Raw genomic sequence first — 20,470 nt, 5'->3', positions numbered from 1 at the left:
CCCAGTCACTACAGCTATGGTTGAGTGTTCTTTTTCATCACTGAATAGAATTTTGTGTTCTGAAAGAAGTCGCCTTCTGCCTGATCATGTGACTGAACTAATGAGCATATCATACCAGACACATGAGAAGCCACCAAAGATGAACGCATTGCATTCAAGAAGTTCATTAACAGAGTTGTGCAAAATTATAACACGGAACCAAGAAGGATGTAGATGTTGTGATTCATAGAAGGCTTGAGTAGCCAACTTTAACTTGTGTGATGATTTTAAAACATGAATTAAATCTAATAAAATGGTCATGAAACATTTTTCAGTTTTTACTATGGTGCCATACAGCCCACCTTCACCCTCACGGTCTCACCCCTCATCAGCCCTGATGCTCCTGCTCCCGTAAATTTGAACAACCCCCCTAAATTTCAATTCCTGGGGAAAACACTGCCTCTCCCTCTCCCTCCTGTAGTATATAGGGGCTGTAGACAGGTGACAAGTGACTCTGGGAGAACTCCTCTGGTGCTGGGACACTGTTGGGCTGTTGTAGATTCAAGGGGAAAACTGGGATTGGAGCCAGAAGTGGAAGAAGTTATGTCAGGAGTGGGAGGGGTCAGGGCCATCATGCAAGCTGCAGAGGGGGCACCAGGGAGGCTGCTGTAATTTAGAGCAGCCCCTATGGCTGCTTAAGTGACCTTGAGGCAATTTTAGCTCCTGAGCAGCCCAAAACTGGGAGGGTGCACAGGTACCAGAAAGCCACCTTAGTTTCCTCCCTGCCCCTGGCCTGCACCTTCTTTCTTGTGCCTCCTGGATGTTCAACACGGAATCTCAGCCAACGGGATTCTTTCCCATTGACTTCGGTGATCTTTGCCCGGGTATATGTACAATGTAGTGTAACTTCAATGGGTTCCGGCTGGTCAATTAAATCCACATCCTGCCTGGTCAGAGCATCATTGTATATTTGATTTTAAAACAAAAATGAGGCCTCAGGTGCCCATGATGGTGAGATGCCGGCAATAGGGCAGGAGAAATACCTGGCAGAGGCTGACGCTGGCTCTACGGTAGAAAAGGTTTGCCTGTATAGCTAGACCGGCAAACGCTCCCAGTGCAGACACAGCTCCCACTGCTTTTCCCCAGTGCGCCTTATATCCCTTCCCTGAATGAGAGAAGCTGCAAGCTGGAAGCTGTGTCTACACTAGGCAGGGTGACCGTATTTCCCTGTGTGGGGCTAGCTCAAGCCCCCTCTCTCCCACCGAAATGCTCATCCAAGTCCCCCGCCCCGCGGGGTTGGCATTGCTGCTTGTTCGAGCCCTGCCTGCCCCCACCCCTGCCCAGGGCTGGCATTGCTGCATGCCCCCCCCATTCCTCTGCATGCTACTTTTTTTTTTTGACAAAAGTGAGTCTTTGTCCCATTTGCTCTTGCCAACTGGTCAAGCTGGGAAGAGCAATTGGGACGAACACCCACTTTTGCCAAAAAAGTCAGGACGGCCAAGTTAGGGCTTAAAAAAGGGACTGTCCTGGCCAAAACGAGACTTCTGGTCACCCTAACGCTAGGGCTTTTGCCAGTATAAAGCCATTGTAAAAAATCCTCCTCCCCAACTGACGTCACTGTAAGTTTCCGGAGTAGACTTGGCCAAAGAAAAAAAAAGTTGACATTTGGCTTCCTACAACCCGACGAATGAGAAACAAGTAGCCCTATTTATACCCAAACCACATCCAGCTCAACACACAATTACACCGCCCAGGGCAAAGGGAGCTAAGGCCTCACGCTCCACTAAACCACACTGAAAAAACCATCACCCCTAAGATAGAATAGCTGGTGCACGAGAAATCCTGGGACAAATCACATTGGTACAGCGAAACAGGAACTAATCATAGTCAGAGGGGCTGAGCATTTGCAGCTCCCATTGAACTCTCAGGATCTGGCACATAAAATATACTGGCGTGTACATCGCAGAGCCCTATTTTGTATCATCCCTTGTATAACCCACACCCACTCACCATCGCGTGCTATTTCCCCTCAAGCAGAGGCTGGGCCATAGGTAGATCTTGATGAGTCTGCTACAACCTCAGCTAGTAGAACTGAACTTTTTGCACATGAGTAGTAGTCTTGGCACTACTAGGATGAATAAAGTTATTCATATGCATAAATGTTTGCAGGATAGGGGCCTGCCTAGATCAACAAAATACAGCAGGAATCACTTTTTTCCTCTCAGTTCCACAGCGTCATGATGAAGGCTGCAAAGCAAAACCCCATCCCTTTTTCTGCTGCTTTGAGTGTGCCTGGCACACTGCCATCTTGGTGTGCAGCATTCCAGAGCAATTCCTCCAGCGTGGTTACGGGATGACTATTTAAACTGAATCCAGATGCTTTTCAGAGGCAAAAATAAGGACTTTCACTCCAGAGAAAGAAAGAGACCACAGAGGTCTACAGAAAGCAAATCTGGGTCTGTGGAAATACCCGCTTATTTTGCTTGCAGAAGGATTAGTTACATCAGCCGGAATTTACATGGCATTTGGTTAATATTTTATCAATAGCTGATGTTTTGTTCCATAAGAGCAGGAGCAGCAAAGTATTTGAAAATTAAAGAAAAGTAGTGTCTCTCATGTAGAATATGAATGCACACTTTATCTAGCAAGCTGTCCATGCAGATGGGAGAAATCAGAAACATTTGCCTGCTAAATTTGCCTTAGAATTTTGCAAAATATTGGGGTGCTAATTAACCTTTTCATTTTCTTTTCAGCAACTATGGACACCCCAAGCTCACCCCAAGCTCTAATGTTAAGAATCAGACACTGAACAAAAGACAATGATTTCACGATTTCTCCCCTGTATTTTCAATTGTCACAAAATTCATGATAACCTCATTAGATTTGGCCTGAGTTCTCTTCCAGTTGTCACTGTAAGTTTGATTGGCACAGGGCATAGCGCTGATTATAACTGTCGAGAAAACGTTGGTGAAAATTAAATTTTGATGGCAAAGTAGGTATGAAAAACACGACCAAAATGTCATGCACATTTTCACGATTTCCCCCCTGTATTTTCCATTCAGCTCTAATACTGAAGGTAAAGCCCTGGACACCCTGGGTTTCATATGTTATACGAGAGAGATCAGTCAGGAGAACATAAGTCTGAGTGGTTTTTTTGAGGGGTGGTGATGGTGGTGTTGTGGATACCAACTTACCTAGATTAAGATCTGAAATGTAGAGGAACTGCTCAGCACCTGCAATTCCCCTTGACTTTGACACAGGATCAGACGCAGGCCCTTTAATAATATTTGATCAACATGCTTTAATAACTGAGCTGAGAGTTGCTAATATGAATACACTTGCTATATGCTTGGGTTTCTTTTCCTAATCTAAATGAGTGTTTTATGCCTTCTCATGCAGTGCTTTGTATTAAGCAAAACCCCTGTATTCACCATTCCAGCAGCCTTTTCTCATGGATACTGGATGTCTCATCTGTTGCTATTCTTGGTCTCATGTTGCTACTGCCTGATAATGAAGCGCATTTTGAAAATCCAGAATTGCTTTGTGACTGGTTTGGGACCCGATTAACAATAATAAGGCTGGAGCCACGTGAAAGAGGCATGAGTTTCCTGTGTGCTCACAGGCCAACCCCTTCATGTAACATCTGCAGAAATAAAAACAAACAAAAATCCTAAATGACTAATTCAGGGGCAAGAAAGGATTAACAGCTCCAGTCAACGTGTCAGATTCTCAAGTGGTATAAATTGGCATAGCTCAAATTATACCCATTTGAGGATCTTGCCCAAGGGATTTGAGACTAATGTCCCTGCATTGGAGCATTTTAACCAGGTGACAGAGTCCTGTGGCACCTTATAGACTAACAGAATATTGGAACATGAGCTTTCGTGGGTGAATACCCACTTTGTCACACGCATGTGGATATTCACCCACCAAAGCTTATGCTCCAATACGTCTGTTAGTCTTTAAGGTGCCACAGGACTCTTTGTTGCTTTTTACAGATCCAGACTAACACGGCTACCCCTCTGATACTTTAACCAGGTGTTACTTAACTAGTCGTCTTCTTCAACACTTAGCCAGACAGTCGACTGTAGCGATCGTTCGCAACCGCAAAGGCTTGACTGCCTGAGAGTCCAACGTCAGAACAGACTTGATGAACCCATGTAATAGGGGTTCTACCTCTGGGCTGTCTCCACCCCTCGGTTGGTGGAATTTTATCCCAGATGTTACAAGCCACCTGGAGAATGGCGTTCACTGGAACGTCTTGTGGCATCCTTGCGACATGTCCGAAAAGCGTAAGTTGCCGCCTGCGGATAATGGCCCCAGTAGTCTGTAAACCCAAACGACCATAAACATCTGCATTACAGATGAAGTCACTCTACTTTATGCCCAATATACAACGTTGACATTTTGTGTGGAAAACCTCCAGCTTTGTCCAGTCTGTGTGGCGTAGTGTCCGTGTTTTATAGCTGTACAACGGTACGGGAAGGATGCAGCTCGAATAAATCCTGAACTTGGTTGTCATGCTAAGGTTATGTTGATTCCATATCCATTGTAAACAGCCTATGGCAGATGCTGCAATGCCAATCTGATGGAGGATTGGAGGAGCTGGTAAGTATAGAACCCAGATAGGAAAAGTTGGAAACTGATTCAACCGTTTTTTTTTTACAAAGATATTGGAGTCGCAGGTGGACCTGGTCCTAAATTTTGCAGTTTTGTCTTTGACTATGAAACATGGAGACCAATCTTAGCTGACTCCTCCTCCTTACGCTGGAGTGCCTCACGAAACCTGTCGAGGCTCTGTACTAAAAGAACAACGGCAGCATCTAGTCACCGTCTGTGAGCAAGAGATCACCGATCTCGGTGCCTACGGACCTGCTGGAATGCTGCATTATGAAATCCATTGCCCGACAAAGGAGTGCAGGGGCTTAACTAGACGAATTAACTAGAGGGGGCATATTAAAAAAGGAGGATCAGGGCTCTGCTGTGGAGTTTCTGTGGGAAAATAGGACTAGATGGCCAGGCTCTAGTGGGTGCACAGTGAAGTCAAGCCATTGCCTCTGGGCTGTGGTCCTTGTGCCTCAGCCCAGGGAAAGCCCAGCTGTAACGAGCAAGCACCCGGGGACAGATAATTTTAGAGAAGGGTTCGTATTGTTAAAGGTAGTAATTTGGTCTGAATAAACTATATTGATGCGAGTTCTGGAACCTGCCCCTTTAAAAATAGGCAGAACTTGGAGCGGTTCTTTGCAGAGGCCTGTGAGCAGTATGTGTGTACTGCTCTGCGAGGAAATTGGCATGTAGCCGAGCACTGGGGAAGACTTGGAGCCAGATTTTTAAAGTTGTGTAGGCATTTGTAACTACAGATAGGCATATAGGGGGATTTTCAAAATGACCTAGATATCTAACGTCCATTGTTTGGTGTGTAAGTGCTTTTGAAGATCCCACTGGGCATCTATTTGCAACGTAAGATGCCTAAATCCCTTTAGAAACCTGGCTCTTTCCCTGTAAGAAGCTTCCAAGAGAGGTAGAATCCAAGAATAAATAAAGTTCTCTTTTGTAAACTGAGCTTTGTGAGTGCAAGTGTAACCCACACATTCCTGGGGAGTTTTCAAACCCGCCTGGACACAGAGAAAACAGAGCACACCCTTTACAAAAATCCCCTTTCCTGTTCCAAAATTATTTTCTCTCTGGCTAGGTGCAGTTTGGGATTCAGTGAGCCCTTTATCAAATCAGTGCTGGGACATTCATCCACATGGCAGCTGTCTTGTTGACAGCCTACTGCTCATGTGTTCTATATAGTGTCAGATCGTCAGGTGGTGTAAATTGGCATTGACCCACTGCCTTCAATAGAGCTGTTCTGATTTACACCACCTGGCTCGGGATCGAGCCCACAGTTTGTTTTGTTGGTTGCTTTGTTTTAATTCTCATCTGGGAAATTGTCTCTAATGTTTTGGTTCAATCTATTTCCATCACGGGCTGGTGAAAGGCAGGGAGCAGATGCTGTAGGCCAGCAAGGACATTGTGCCCAGCAAATACCGTGGATGTGAGGGATGTTGTTTTTGTAGATGATCCCAGACACATTTTTGTGTCAGTATCTGCCCCTCATGGCCACTTTCCTCTAACAGCAGCTCTTAATGATTTTGAAGTAACCGCTGCTCCTGGATGGCAGGAGGAGTAACCGAACAGCCTAAAAATGTCTGTTGAATGGATCACCCACAACTGTATCTCAGCCCCTATGCCTTGGTCGTGCTCTGACTCTGCCCTGTCATGCACACATTCTTCCCCTGCAGGTTGATCCTACCCCATTCTAGTCAATGGCGGTTTGACTTCATGGGGGGCAGAATCAAGCACCTACTCACTGGAATTCTGTTGAGAGAAAGCAGGTTTCCTTGCAAGCTGAGAGGCTGGCTGTGCTCCTCTTTCTCATATTTAAACTCCCTTGCCATCTCAGATGCCGAGAAAAAAAGGTCAGTGAAATACAGCCGTTGCCTGATTGCTGCATGAGAGCCAAAAGGTCTCCTGACAGGAAGCAGGACATTGTATTTCGGTTTAATTGCAGAAATGACTGACTCAGACTCCAGTAATAGGTCAAATGTTTTCTAATGCACTGTTAGAAAAACACGTCAGAACAAATGTCAAGTGGCAGGCCCGTGGCCTGAATGCTTTTAATTTGTCCATTGAGAAGTGCGATGGTTAAACACTTTTCAAACACTAAGTGGCTGCGGGATGGAGTGAAGTACGGCATTCCTTCCCCATCTAACTTGTAGCTCGCGCATGGAAATGTGTCCGAGGGTTTTTCTAAAAGAACAATGTCCGCCACATAGTTTGGAGTAAATGTCCTCCGGGAAATGAGAACTCAGGTTCCAAACCTAGGCAAGCTCATTGGAGAGCCCAAGCTGCATTGTTTCTATAGCATTTTTCAAGCCTGGGCTAAAGATTTTGAATGTGGATCCAAACTCTTTCTAAATTTGAGAGGGGGTGAATACTATAGATCTGAAATCTGAAACAGTTTTGCTCCAGATCTGAAGAGTTCTAATCTAAGTATTGTGGTTCATAAAATCCATATTCTGCTTCTCAAATTGGCATAAAATGGGTACATGGTGGAGCAGGTGCTGGATGAATAGTATTTGCAGATAGCTCAGTGAAATTTTTCAATATATGTCTGATAAATTGTGTGACTGTTTTCTGCTATTTGACAATTTCTAGAGTTGGCTGAACAATATTCATCATATTATTCACTTTTTCGCTGTTGATTGGGGATTAATTTTGTTTATGAAGATTTTTTTCCTGCTCTGTGACCACATATAGTGTTTGAACACCCAAGTGCTAATATGAATGGGAGAGATGGGTCTTCTGTTAAGGTGTCTGTGTTTGAAAACTGGGCCTAGACTCTGAACTCTTAAACATTGTGATCTGGAAACACTGCCTTTACCCTTGTGTTTGATGCACACATCACTTCCAGATTGGATACACCTGGTTCTCTATGCCAGCTAGCAATGTCCACTGGGATCTGAAGTGTCCATGGTATAGGAGATTCATCCTAACTAAATGCAGCCTCTGTGTCTGATGCTTTGCTCTTCCCTCCTCTATCTGAATTCTAGGCAGTACATTTTTTGCACCTGAAGGAAGATTCTTGTACTTTCTGTATTGTGGTTCTTACTATTCTAGCTCAAGGCCTATAGCCTGGAGTGGAAAAGACTTTAAATCACTTCTGGTGCAGCTTTTTTTAAGAGTTAACGTCTCAAACCCCTCGCGGGCTAACTAGATAGAGCAGATGGCAGCTTCCTTCTGTTAGCCTGGGAAAGAGAGAGGAAAGAAAAAAATAGCATGAGATACTAGTCTAATTTTCTTCCTCTCTTCCCCTAAGACAGTCTGGATTGTGTGTGAGGGATTTTTTAAAATGTTTAATTATTTAGTTAAGGTTTAACAAGCTTACAGGCTTACCAGGTTTATTTATAGTATGCCAAAGCAGCTGGAAGTTGTAGTTAAAATTTTTTTTTATCAAACTACCCCAGGAGTGTTGCATGAATGAGACTGAACTTTTGGTAGACTTTGCCTTATCCAGTGCACACTGGAAGAGTCACCTAGAAAGAAATTTGTCAGTAGGAAACGACAACCAATTTTTTTCTTACTCTTTGTAGCGCACTGTTCTAAACCCAGACTGTAACTAAAAAAAAGGAAAGAAAGGAAGTAGCATTAAAGGAGCTGCTGGAGGGATGAAAGCTGTAACTGGGGAAGGCTTGTGGCGATGTTAACTTTCTTCCCAGCTACAGCTGTTTTTTCATGTTGTAAGAATTTTGAAAACCATGCTGTGATTCATGACCGCTGCACAGTTCAGCAGCTGGCTGTTACAAGCTCGTCAGTGTGAACAGAGGCCTCCCACATGCAGTGAATGCAGTAGCAGCATGACAAGGTGATTTTTCCTGGCTGTTGTTTAACGATGCTGTAGGGAAGATGTTGTGAACATGAGTGTTAACGCATCTTAGTCAAATAAACACTATCTAACTAGCGTAGTGTTTTCTATCCCCAGAATAGGTTGGTGCTTGTTTCCACATAAAGAGCAAAGCATTTCCCCTCTTGCAGTATCCTCTTCTTCACTATGTGCCAAATTGTGGCCCTGCTGACCTCAGTGAGCGTCTTGCTGGTGATTTAGGACTGGGATTTGCCCTGTGTCCATGAAGATTTCCCAACCAGTGTTTTGCCTGTCCAGATTAACACACAGCTTGGGTGCTGGAGCACCTCCTTTGAGGCACCTTTACCTCCTTGCAGAGGATGGGGCACAGAATGGGGACAGAGGAGACATTGGTTCTATTCCTGCTTCTGTCACCTTTGGCAAGTTACTTCTCTGCACTTTTGTTTCCAATCTCGCCCTTTGTCTATTTAGAGTGTAAGCTCTTTGGGACCAGGGCTGTCCCTTACGTGGTGTGTACGTGCTGATCAAAATGGGGCGTCAATCTTGGTTGATGCCTTAAGTTTCTACTGTAGCACAAATATTTAACAATAAGCATATTTCCCCTGGGATATGAGTAGGGTCCTACCAAATTCACGGCCCATTTTGGTCAATTTCACGGTCATAGGATTTTTAAAATAGCAAATTTCATGATTTCAGCTATTTAAATCTGAAATTTCATGGTGGTGTAATTGTAGGGATTCTGGCCCAAAAAGGAGTTGTGGGTAGGTTGCAAGGTTATTGTGGAGTACTGCTACCCTTACTTCTGCGCTGCTGCTGGGCAGCTGGAAAGCGGGAGCTGCTGGTCGGGAGCCCAGCTCTGAAGGCAGAGCCGCCACCAGCACAGCGCAGAAGTAAGGATGCCATGGTATGCTATTGCCACGCTTACTTCTGCGCTGCTGCCTGCAGAGCAGGGCCCTCAGTCAGCAGCTATCACTCTCCTGCCACCCAGCTCTGAAGGCAGCAGTGCAGAAGTAAGCGTGGCATGGTATGGTATGGTATTGCCACCCTTACTTATGTGCTGCTGCTGGCAGGGCACTGCCTTCAGAGCTGCGGTCCTTGCCAACAGCCACCACTCTCTGGTCTCCCCGCTCTGAAGGCAGCACAGAAGTAAGGGTGGCAATACCGCAACCCTCCTAAAATAACCTTGTGACCCCCCTGCGACTCCCTTTTGAGTCAGGGCCCCCAATTTGAGAAACACTGGTCTCCCCTGTGAAATTTGTATAGTATAGGGTAAAAGCACACAAAAGACCAGATTTCATGGTCCGTGATACGTTTTTCATGGCTGTGAATTTAGAAGGGCCCTAGATATGTAATCTATTTTCTGTCCTCTAAACTTTCAGGTACAACTGCATTGGTATAAGAAGCCGGTGCAAACCGTTTCAAATACAATAATCCCCATCACTCTTCATCAGTAGATCTCCAAGCACTTAACAAAGAAGGTGAGTACCATTATCCTTGCTTTACAATTGGGGAAACTGAGGCATACAGCAGGGCAGTGACTTGTCCAAGGTCACCCAGCAGGCCAGTAGCAGATGTGGGAGTAGAACCACTGATTCCCAGTCCAGTGTTCTAGATACTAGGCCACGCTGCCTCCTGCAAAGCAGTTGATTTCTGTCTAGTAGTGGAAATGAAAGAGTAAGGAAACATCAGTTATTCCCAAAGAATGGTAGGACAAATCAATTTTATATAACTGTTTGCTGATTAAATAATTTTTTGTGATGCTCCTGGCCAGGACTTCCCCCCCGCCCGGTGTAACTGGGGAGATCACTTGTGAAATAATGGGTAACACATTAGTTTCCATCTGCCGGATTTAGTTCTAGCAGGGACTTTTCCTAGACTGGTCAAAGGGATGAATTATGCACAGGTCACCCAAGGCATATAAAGATAAATTATTCAGGGTTTAATGCATGGTGATTCCTGGTTACATATTCCATTGATAATCTTTGAGTCCTTGCATCATACATGCACGCTTCCTGGTATGGGCTTGGGGTTGATTTTCAGAACAACTCAGTGAGCATTCCATACAGAATTCCCATTAGTGCAGTGGACAGGACTTAATAGCCCATAGCAAAGAAATGCAATATTAAATGTTTTATTAAAGCAGCAAACTGAAATTCACACTCATCCCTTGTATTCTAAAAGAGTTCAGTTTGCATTGAAAAGGTGGGTGAAGAGAAGCTGGATCAAATTCCTTCCAAGGAAAGACAAGGGTGAAATGTAATGTTGATGACTTCACTAATACTCTAAACCTACCAGCAGCTGAAGACAGCAGATCACAGTTAAGATGGCTCAAAGTAATAGGGTCAGGATGGACTCACTACTACCCCTAGACATACAAATTGTCACGTTGTAAAGAAAGCCTTTGTTCTCCTTTGCATGGCTAGAAGGCTGTCTGTTTCTTTCAGATGATGATGTAGCCCCAAGTGATCCAAATGAATATGTACACATTCTCTTTGCACTGTAAAATTACAGTCTGGAGTTATCCTAGATGCCTGTACACTTAAAATAATTGACCCAACCAGTTTATTGTCTGTGTGTGATTCCCACACAGGTTCTGTTGTCTTTTCCCCCAGTTCAAAGTTAATGCTGCTTTGGTTTTCCTACCACTTCCACAAATCTCAAGAAGAACAGGAGTATTTGTGGCACCTTAGAGACTAACAAATTTATTTCAGCATAAGCTTTTGTGGGCTACAGCCCAGTTCATCAGATGCATGTAGTGGAAAATACAGTAGGATACTGTATATATACACAGAGAACATGAAACAATGGGTGTTACCATACATACTACAAGGAGAGTGATCAGTTAAGGTGAGCTATTATCAGCAGGAGAGAAAAAGAACTGTTTGTAGTGATCATGAAAATGGCCCATTTCCAGCAATTGACAAGGAGATGTGAGGAACTGTAGGGGTGGGGGGTTGGGAAATAATATGGGGAAATAGTTTTACTTTGTGTAATGGCCCATCCACTCCCAGTCTTTATTCAAGCCTAATTTGATGGTGTCCAGTTTGCAAATTAATTCCAATTCTGCAGTCTGTCGTTGGAGTCTGGATTTGAAGGTTTTTTTGTTGTAATATTGCAACTTTTAGCTCAATCTGATGCAGATTTGTGGAATCCCAAGGAAGGCCAAAGTTAGCTGCTGCGATCAAGTATGACCATGCTCCTGGGATTCAGCATGTTACTAATAATGATGGACCCGCACCAAAACTCTGGATCTGAACCCTGAATTCACAGCCACGTTTTATATCTTTATAATGGTCTTCACCAAGACCTGCATTCAAACACTCAATAATCTGGGATTCAAACACCAGAATCAAATCTCTGCTTTTTCCAATGTCAGGATGTTCAGGTTTTAGTAAAAGCAGCAAAGAATCCTGTGGCACCTTATAGACTAACAGACGTTTTGCAGCATGAGCTTTCGTGGGTGAATACCCACTTCGTCGGATGCAAGTAGTGGAAATTTCCAGCGGCAGGTATATATAAGCAAGCAAGAAGCAAGCTAGAGATAACGAGGTTAGATCAATCAGGGAGGATGAGGCCCTGTTCTAGCAGTTGAGGTGTGAAAACCAAGGGAGGAGAAACTGGTTCTGTAGTTGGCAAGCCATTCACAGTCTTTGTTTAATCCTGAGCTGATGGTGTCAAATTTGCAGGTTTTAGTGTTTGAGTTTGACTCATTATACACTGTTTCAGCTGAGACCTCATCCCAGGCATTGCATCCAAGCTGCCTTGGATATCTATTGTATAAAGATGCATGGTATTGTACAGGCCCTACAAGCACAAGATTCTCCAAAGCCTAATGGTTGGTTGTCCACCCTTTCCACTTAGTGCAGACCAAGAAAGCGGGTTCCCCATGAGTATGTAGTTCTCTCTGAAATACCGGCTGGAGCCAATTTTTGTTTCCTTTTAAGCTCCAAATTTCACCAGAATTTAGCAAGGATAGATTTGGAAAGGGGAGGTGGGGACACCAGTATATTGCAGCTTCCTATGGTAGAAGAATAGAGCGTCAATAATCTTGTTGCAAAACTCAGCTGATCATAAAGTGAGGGAAGCAGGACCAATGACACAAACAGGAAGAAAGTGTGATTGGGGAGGTAAACAGTGGAGGCCACTGAATGTAAATGTTTAGCTCTGTTAGGAGCCTGCAGTGAGAGTGGCTGGAAGACTTATTGCTCTCATGCAGAGATGGGTGACAAAGGATTTGCTGCACAGGGCATCCGTAGGATATTAGGAATTGAAACTGACATGATCACCTGAATCCAAATCACAGCACTGGCAGGACCTGGGCAACACAGGCAAAGCTAAACTTCATCCCCTTGTGACTAAAGGGCTTAAAAGCAGAAGCAGGAGAGGCAACTGTCGGCATCTGGCTAGTTATATGGAGAAAAGGTAACCAGGAGGATGAAGGTCAGTGTCACATTATTTCAGGAAAGGAGCTGTTTTGTGGTATTTTCTGTACAACACCTGTACTCTGTATATGGGGCTGTGTGAACCAATAAGGCTGACAAAGAATGGCAGCAAGACTTCTTGTCAGCTGTACCACCTTTGCCTACTCTGGCATCTCTTACTTGAATCGGGGGAACCCAAATGACACACTATTTGTTGGGGGCAGTTTTTCCAGGTGAACTTTTAAAATTTTGTTCGGATAAAAATAACAAATGTGTTGATAAATATTTACACGGCTTGATTCTGAGCCCTAACATGCCTTAATTCATTATATATACACTGTAACGGCATGTAACGTGGGCTGCTTTATGTGGGATGCAGTTGAATAAATCCAGCCAAACAGCTGAAAAATACCAATTTCCTTTGAACAAAATTCTGTACGTACATTTGTCAGCATTTTGTTTGGAAGTTTACAGAATTTCTGCTGCATGAGTGTCCCTGAGGCGGCCTCGGGTTTAATATTCAGATCAATCCCTCAATTTGAAGAGATTAGCAAAACTAATACAGATGATTTCTGCATATAGCGACTAGAATTCTTTCTTAAGTAGCTAAATCCCTTTCTCTGAGGTCCAAGATTATTTTATTTGCAAGGATTTCTCTCTTGTTTGACATCTATAAAAACAGCATTGCAGTCAAAGCCTTGCTCTGGTACATCTGTTTGCCATTTACTTCTTTTATGTTAAGTTTTAAAAACATTTCTGATTAGCTAGGTTACACGATCTCTAGATTTTATGGGACTGGTTTCCAATTAAGTGTTTTGACTATCCAGACATCTGTTTAGAGCATAGATTGTTCCGGTGTAATTTTTTACATGTGTACATCACATAGGAAATAAAAAAAAATACGTAAACAGAAGAAGAAATAACTTTTCCTTTTCCACACAATCCACAGCAATAAAACTTTACTGGAGTTCCATAGTGTGCATCCAGGAGTGGCCATAATAGTTGGGCAGGGGAGCGTACACTCTGTAAATGAACATGACTAAGTTTCCAGTGTCATTTTTTCCATTCCAAGTGACCTAAACATTTTCTCATCCAGGCAGCCCTTCTTGTTATGCCAGAAAGAATACACGGAGCTGATAGTGTGCAAACAGCCTGAAGTTTTTAAAGGAGGGTGGTAAATATTTGTGGTACTTGTTTGTTTGTTTCTGGTCATAGGAAGAACCTCTCAACCAAAAATAATAAAAAAAAAAGCTTCTCAATATAAAAACACGAGGCAAGTGGTTTTGGCAAGCTATTCTAGTCCTGCAAAAATATATCCATGTCCACAGATCTAGCAGTGAGTCTGGCTTTATTGCTAAAACTGGCTTTAACTTAGAATATTGAAATATTACTATGATTTAAGTTATTAGTAGTTTCTCCTGTTAAGCCCTGAATTGTTGGACATTTTGTATCAGAAGAGGAGTTAGGTAAAACCATGAGAGATTGTGGTGATTTTAACTTGAAATGTATAATATTGATTTCTGCTGGAGATCCTAAACCACTCTTTAAGGGCCTGATTCAAAGACTGTTGAATGGGCTTTCAACCAGACGCGGTTGATAGGCTATACTGAATTCTCAAGTGCAGCTTCCTCAGATAACTGAATTAAAACTCTTGAAAGGGATCCGGTAGTTATCTAAGCATAGGACTATGATAATGTTTGGAACAAAACTTCCGTTGACCATCTACAGATTCTGGATTCTGTATCCTAGGTAGGCAGGATCCATGTTGAATTTTGGGTCACCAACAGTGTTTCCACTTGCTCAAGTGAAAAGGGCCCTACTCCATGACAAACAAATTCTTCCAAAACATGTCATTTCTTTTGGCCACTATCCACCTGTGAGAAGACAGATGTTGTATTCGAATCCGACTGACGCTGTTTCATTGCTTATACCTTATTATGTTTGATGTAAACTAGATAACCAGTGATTAATAATTCTGAAGTTTTTTGCTCATTTAAATTATAGTATGCCTGCAAGTTTTATAAGAAAAGTTGTGTAACAAATATTGAGCTCACACATGTGGACTTAATTCACAAGAAATAATAACTACAATAACTATGTTTTTCCAGACTGTGTGCCAGACTTTCAGCTAGTGTGAAGCAGTTTAGTTGTATTGATGTCCTATACTTTTAGCAATGTTTAGATATCATTATGAGTGCTCAATAAACTAAACTCTGGATAAGAATACCCTATTCCTGCCCACTCTGTCTTGGTTAGTTACATAAGTACCATTGTATTGTTTCTGCCCTGATTAGATTACTGATGTAACTAACCAATGCAGCCCAGACAATGACTCTTACAATATAAAAACCATATTCCGTGCCATAACTTCATAAGTAATTTATAAAAGGCACCCAAGTTAGTTGCACAAATTGCAGTATTTGCACTCTGAGAATTAAAAATTGTGAATCATTTTACCTGTTAAATATATTGGAAATTATTTGTGCAGCTGAGGAGCGCACCCTGACTGTCATCTAGAATTCTCCTGGCAGTGAATGGAGCAACAGTATGACACGATCTCACCCTCCTACTCACTCTGGAAGGAAACAATACTTTGCGCTGGGGTGACCAGATAGCAAGTGTGAAAAATCAGGACAGGAGGTGGGGGGTAATAGGTGCCTATATAAGAAAAAGCTCCAAATATCGGGACTGTTCCTATAAAATCGGGACATCTGGTCACCCTACTTTGCGCTACCCATAGCTTCTGAGGCTCATTTGGGGTTAGATCCAGATGGAGCTCATTGCCATAAGCTTCAGAAGGTGTTTGACAGCCACTGATGTAATCTGGGAACTGACAGGCAGGGATCCGTCTAGTAAGACCCCAGCACAGCTCTTCACTTCGACAGTGGTTCGGCAGATGCCTGCAATTGCTGGAGCAGTCGTACATTTTGTCATCTCTTCTGAAAGCTTTTCCGCTGCAGAGCAGCACCACCTCTGTTATTATCCAGGTGGAGCTTTAGCCAACTGGCTTTCATCCAGGTCTTTGTTCTTGCCAAATCTTTTGGGGAATCTGGCACTGGTTATGACTGGGGCTAATGAAAAGGGATTGCAGACCTGAGTATCATCAACATACTGATGTGATACCAAAGCCTGTATCGTGTTACGATCTACTGATAGCAGGGGAATCCTGTTGACCATTCAAACAGATGAAAGCCTACAATTCAAAGCTGAAAAGGTCCAGAATGACACTTATTTGTACACAGACACTGGCGTATGGGCCAAAATATTTTGCAAGATTAATTATTCTGTTTCTTCTTATCCTGGAACTACTTGCCTGAGGCTGATATTTTTGAGATAACCTGTTTTGATGCTTCTTATCTGTCTTTGTGAAATCATTCATGTTACGCTTTCACAGCTAAACTTCATTTCCCAAAAGCCATACATTATAGGCCATTCTGGAAAACCATAACATGGCAGTGAACATCACTTCCAAAGCATGAAATGATACCTTGGGAAGAGCACCAGGGAACCATCCTTTACCTCACCTGCTAAGTTTCAAATTATTATTGACACTGTTAGTGATTTTTTTTGGTCTCCGTTTTCTCCTGTGGTGTTCTCTGTTATCCCTAGTATAGCACTTAAAAAGGCTGGCCACCAGCTGATACATTTGGGAAACGTGGGCACAAGATCTGTATTAACTTATTGGGCCAGATCAGCTGGTGTAAATCAGAGTATCTCTGGTGAAGTAAATGTAACCATGCTAATGCACACAAGCTGATACCTGTCCCATTATTCAAATTCCAAGTTAAGAAATCTTCCAGCTCTAGAGTTTGTGTCTCGGTACTGTTCTCTCCCCTACTAGGTACACATAGAAAGAGTTGGAATAAATATAAACACACATGGTGCTGTTTGCAAGCATGCTAACAAAATACATTCAGCATTGTTCATACAGATAGTGCAATCCACCCATTCCATTTCTCTACTGTGTACTCACATCAAATGCTTTGTTCAGCAACCAGTTGAGAAAACACATTTGTTACATGGAACAGCTCACAGTAATTACGAGCAGTGGCTAACATAGGGCTGGATCCCCAGCTGGTGTAAAATGATGTCGCTCTACAGAAGTCAATGGCACTTCCCCAATTTACTCCATAACAATCTTTATATAGGTAAATATGTTGGTTCTTTGGCTAAAAATGCAGTGAAAGTCAGACCAAAGTAAAGAGATAATAGAGTTCAGTGGATTTACGCCTAGGATGAATTTGTTCCATATTTTGTATCATTGTTTCTTTTCAAAGATGCCAGTAAAGGTGACTTTATTTCAGATTTCGGCTTCTATATTTGCTGTGGTTCAGTTTTCTTTGTAGAAAATACTGTAAGTGTATGTGGGTTGTTGCCAGCAAAACAGGATCCCCTCCTGATATAAAGCATCCAACCAGTATCCTGCCTTTCTTTTATTTTCCAAAGCATTTTTTAGCATTTCTCCAACCGTCAGTGGAGTTAAACCCGGGATGAGTTTGGGACATCGTGTTCCCTATGTTTTAGTGCAGCATTCAGCACAGAAGGAAAATGTTAACTTCTTCAGTGTTTGCATAGAATCTTAGGGGTTGGGGAATGTCTCTCAAAATGTACCCAAAATTTTTACAAGTGCCTCCATATACATAAACCTGACTCCTTGTTTGCCTGGGTAGGAATTCTGTATAGTAGCGCCTAGGAGCCCAGTCATGGACAAGATCCCTATTATCTGAGGTGCTGTACAAGCCCAGAAGAAAAAGACAGTCCCTGAACCCAAAGAGCCAGGTGACTGCTCACCTGATTGCAGCCTATTTGCATGTAAAACCCAGGTTTGGGGGGGTTCTATTTAGCCTTAAGGTTAAATTCAGTCATCATCATAGGACATAAAAACAACAAGGAGTCCGGTGGCACCTTAAAGACTAACAGATTTATTTGGGCATAAGCTCAAATAAATCTGTTAGTCTTTAAGGTGCCACCAGACTCCTTGTTTTTGTGGCTACAGTCTAACACAGCTACCTCCTGATACTTGACGTCATAGGACATAATGCACAGCCATGCTGGAAATGTGTTGGGAAATAATTTAGTTGAATATGCTCTTTCTGGAGTACATTTTTTTATTAATATTCAGTCAGCTTGGGCAGATTCTGCAAATCACTGGTTCTTTTTGTCTTTTGCTTCCCAGTTAATTAATTGAACAGCATCTTTTACAAGCAATAGGTAACGTTGTTGCCATTCTCCCCCACCTAAAAAGCACCATAGCCTGACGTTTAGAAGGTTTTATTCTAAAAGTCTTTCTTTCACAACTTGGGAAGATCCTGGTGTGTATCCAATCCACACTGAAGCTCAGTTCACCTGGAGCTCTTTTAGTGTCTCAGATGCTTTCCAAAAACCATTTAGTAACTACCCAAATTAACTGTAATGTACTCCTTTAATTTATTTGTTAGAAACAAGCCTCTAGCGCTGTTGTCAACATACATTTATTCTACGTTGACCATTTTGAACTAGAACATTTTTTATTATGATGTCATTCTGCAGATAAAAATACAGGCTACCTTTCACAACAGATGAAGAAAACACAATAATATATATAAACCCAGTTCTTTGATTAGCTTTTCTCCCTGTTGAAAAAAATATGTTTTAAAATAGTTGTATGCCTTCCTGTGGGTCATAATTGCTTCTGCTATGGTTACTGTAGGAATTGTTGTTCTTCCTCTGCCTTTTTAGTGTACCTCTATAATAATAACATACACATATGCATTTATCTAGTTCTGGTTAGGAACAAAGTTGACTATCTGCAGCTAGGTAGGGGTGGAATGATGGGGAGAAATAGATTTTTGTTTCCACCCCAGGCAATAGGCTCATAGTCATTTAAATAATAATTATATATATATATGTATAATTTTTAATTGTTTCCCATGTCTTGGGACCTATTTCTTACAGAAGAAAGAACCTTTCACACCAGATACACACAGCAGTATTAATTCCAAAGCAAAAGAACATGGACCAGATTCTTCCTTTTTTCCATGTGTGTAAATGCAAAGCAAGACAACTGATGTCAGCGGTCACACTGGTATAAAACCAGATGGGGTCAGAATCAGACTCCAGTTCTCTCAGGCCTGGTCTACACTAAGGGGGGAGGTCGAACTAGGGTACGCAAGTTCAGCTACGCGAATAGCGTAGCTGAACTCGAAGTACCCTAGTTCGACTGACTTACCCGTCCAGACGCAGCGGGGTCGAACTCCGCAGCTCCAAGGTCGACTCCGCCACCGCCGTTCGCGGTGGTGGAGTTCCGGAGTCGACCGAGCGTGCAGGGAGTTCGAACTATCGCGTCTTGATTAGACGCGATAGTTCGAACTCCGAGAAGTCGAACTCACCGCATCGACCCGGACGGTGAGTATAGACCTACCCTCAGATTATAAAATAACTCATCAGGGTGTAAATTACTCTAAAAAGAACTTGTCTCTGCCAGGCAGATAGCTGGTTGGGAAACCATCTTTCTATTTTAACAGCTCAGCAAAGAATATTTCAGACAATGATAAACCACCTATTTCTATAGACCGTGACAGGGTCAGGCCGGATGACTACAGAAGAGTGATAGAAAGTAGAAACATTAGCCCCAGATTAAGCAGGTCCCTTTTCTTTGAGTAAGATAATGGGCTGTTCCAGAACAATCAAGAAGCTACTAGAATCAATTAAGACAGGAAGGCTCATCAGGGCACCTTGTTTAAAAAGGACCTCACTTCAGCTAGTGAGCGGCGTGCAAGGAGCTGGGAGCAAGCGGCACGCAAAGAGCTGAGAGTGGGAAGGCGTACTGCTGGAGGACTGAGGAGTACAAGCATTATCAGGCATCAGGAGGAAGGTCGTGAGGTGAGGATAAAGAAGGTGTTTGGAGGAGGCCATGGGGAGGTAGCCCAGGGAGTTGTAGCTGTCACGCAGCTGTTACAGGAGACACTATAGACAGCTGCGATCCACAGGGCCCTGGGCTGGAACCCGGAGTAGTGAGCGGGCCCAGGGTTTCTCCCATCCCCCCAACTCCCTATTTGATACAAAAGGAGTTGACCTGGACTGTGGGTCCCACCAGAGGGGAAGTCTCTTGCCTGTCCTCTGACCCACTAGGTGGGACACAGAGGCTGCGGGGATTGTTCTCCCTTTCCCCATGGCCAGCGATGAGCGAATGGCAGGTTTGGGCCACTAGCAAAAGTGGCCCCAAACTGAGGGCTGCCGTGAATCTGTGAAGCGAGCAAATCCACCAATAAGTGCACGACCCACCAAGGCAGAGGAGGAGCTTTGTCACGGGACTTTAAAAAAACCCAACAACCTAGTTTTAGAGAAAGTTTCTGACTTGTTGTCAGTGGTCTGTTCTGCAACCCAAACAGTGTTCACAAGGTCATTAACAGTTCAGCAAGCAACTGAGCGTCTGCTGCAGTAACTTCCAGTTCGTCCTTGATTAAAGCTACCAGGCATTTGGGGACCCAGCCTGCTATCCTTACGCTCTTCCTGATTGCCATGAGAATTTTGCTTCAGTAAGTACTACAGGGTCAGTACCTTGGTATGAGATGAATGGTCATTGGGTGTATTGGGTCCTAAGGGCACATTCTTGTGTATGTATTAGTAGTAATAATTATTTATGTAATGGCACCTTACAGAGATGTTTAAAAAGGCACTG

General features: G+C 43.1%; 1 protein-coding gene across 1 annotated transcript in view; it reads left to right on the top strand.

Moving 5' to 3' along the window:
• The first annotated feature begins 995 nt into the window (after positions 1-995).
• Positions 996-20,470, top strand: part of PTGIS (prostaglandin I2 synthase) — a 51,033-nt gene continuing 31,558 nt past the window's right edge. Inside the window, exons 1-2 of the mRNA XM_039497657.1 lie at positions 996-1,058; positions 4,147-4,271. Of these exons, the coding sequence (XP_039353591.1) occupies positions 996-1,058; positions 4,147-4,271 (188 nt within the window). The remainder of the gene's footprint in view (positions 1,059-4,146; positions 4,272-20,470) is intronic.

The sequence above is a fragment of the Mauremys reevesii genome, linkage group 13 (assembly GCF_016161935.1).
Source record: "Mauremys reevesii isolate NIE-2019 linkage group 13, ASM1616193v1, whole genome shotgun sequence".
Classification (NCBI taxonomy): domain Eukaryota; kingdom Metazoa; phylum Chordata; order Testudines; family Geoemydidae; genus Mauremys; species Mauremys reevesii.
This window is presented reverse-complemented; position numbering and strand designations above follow the sequence as displayed.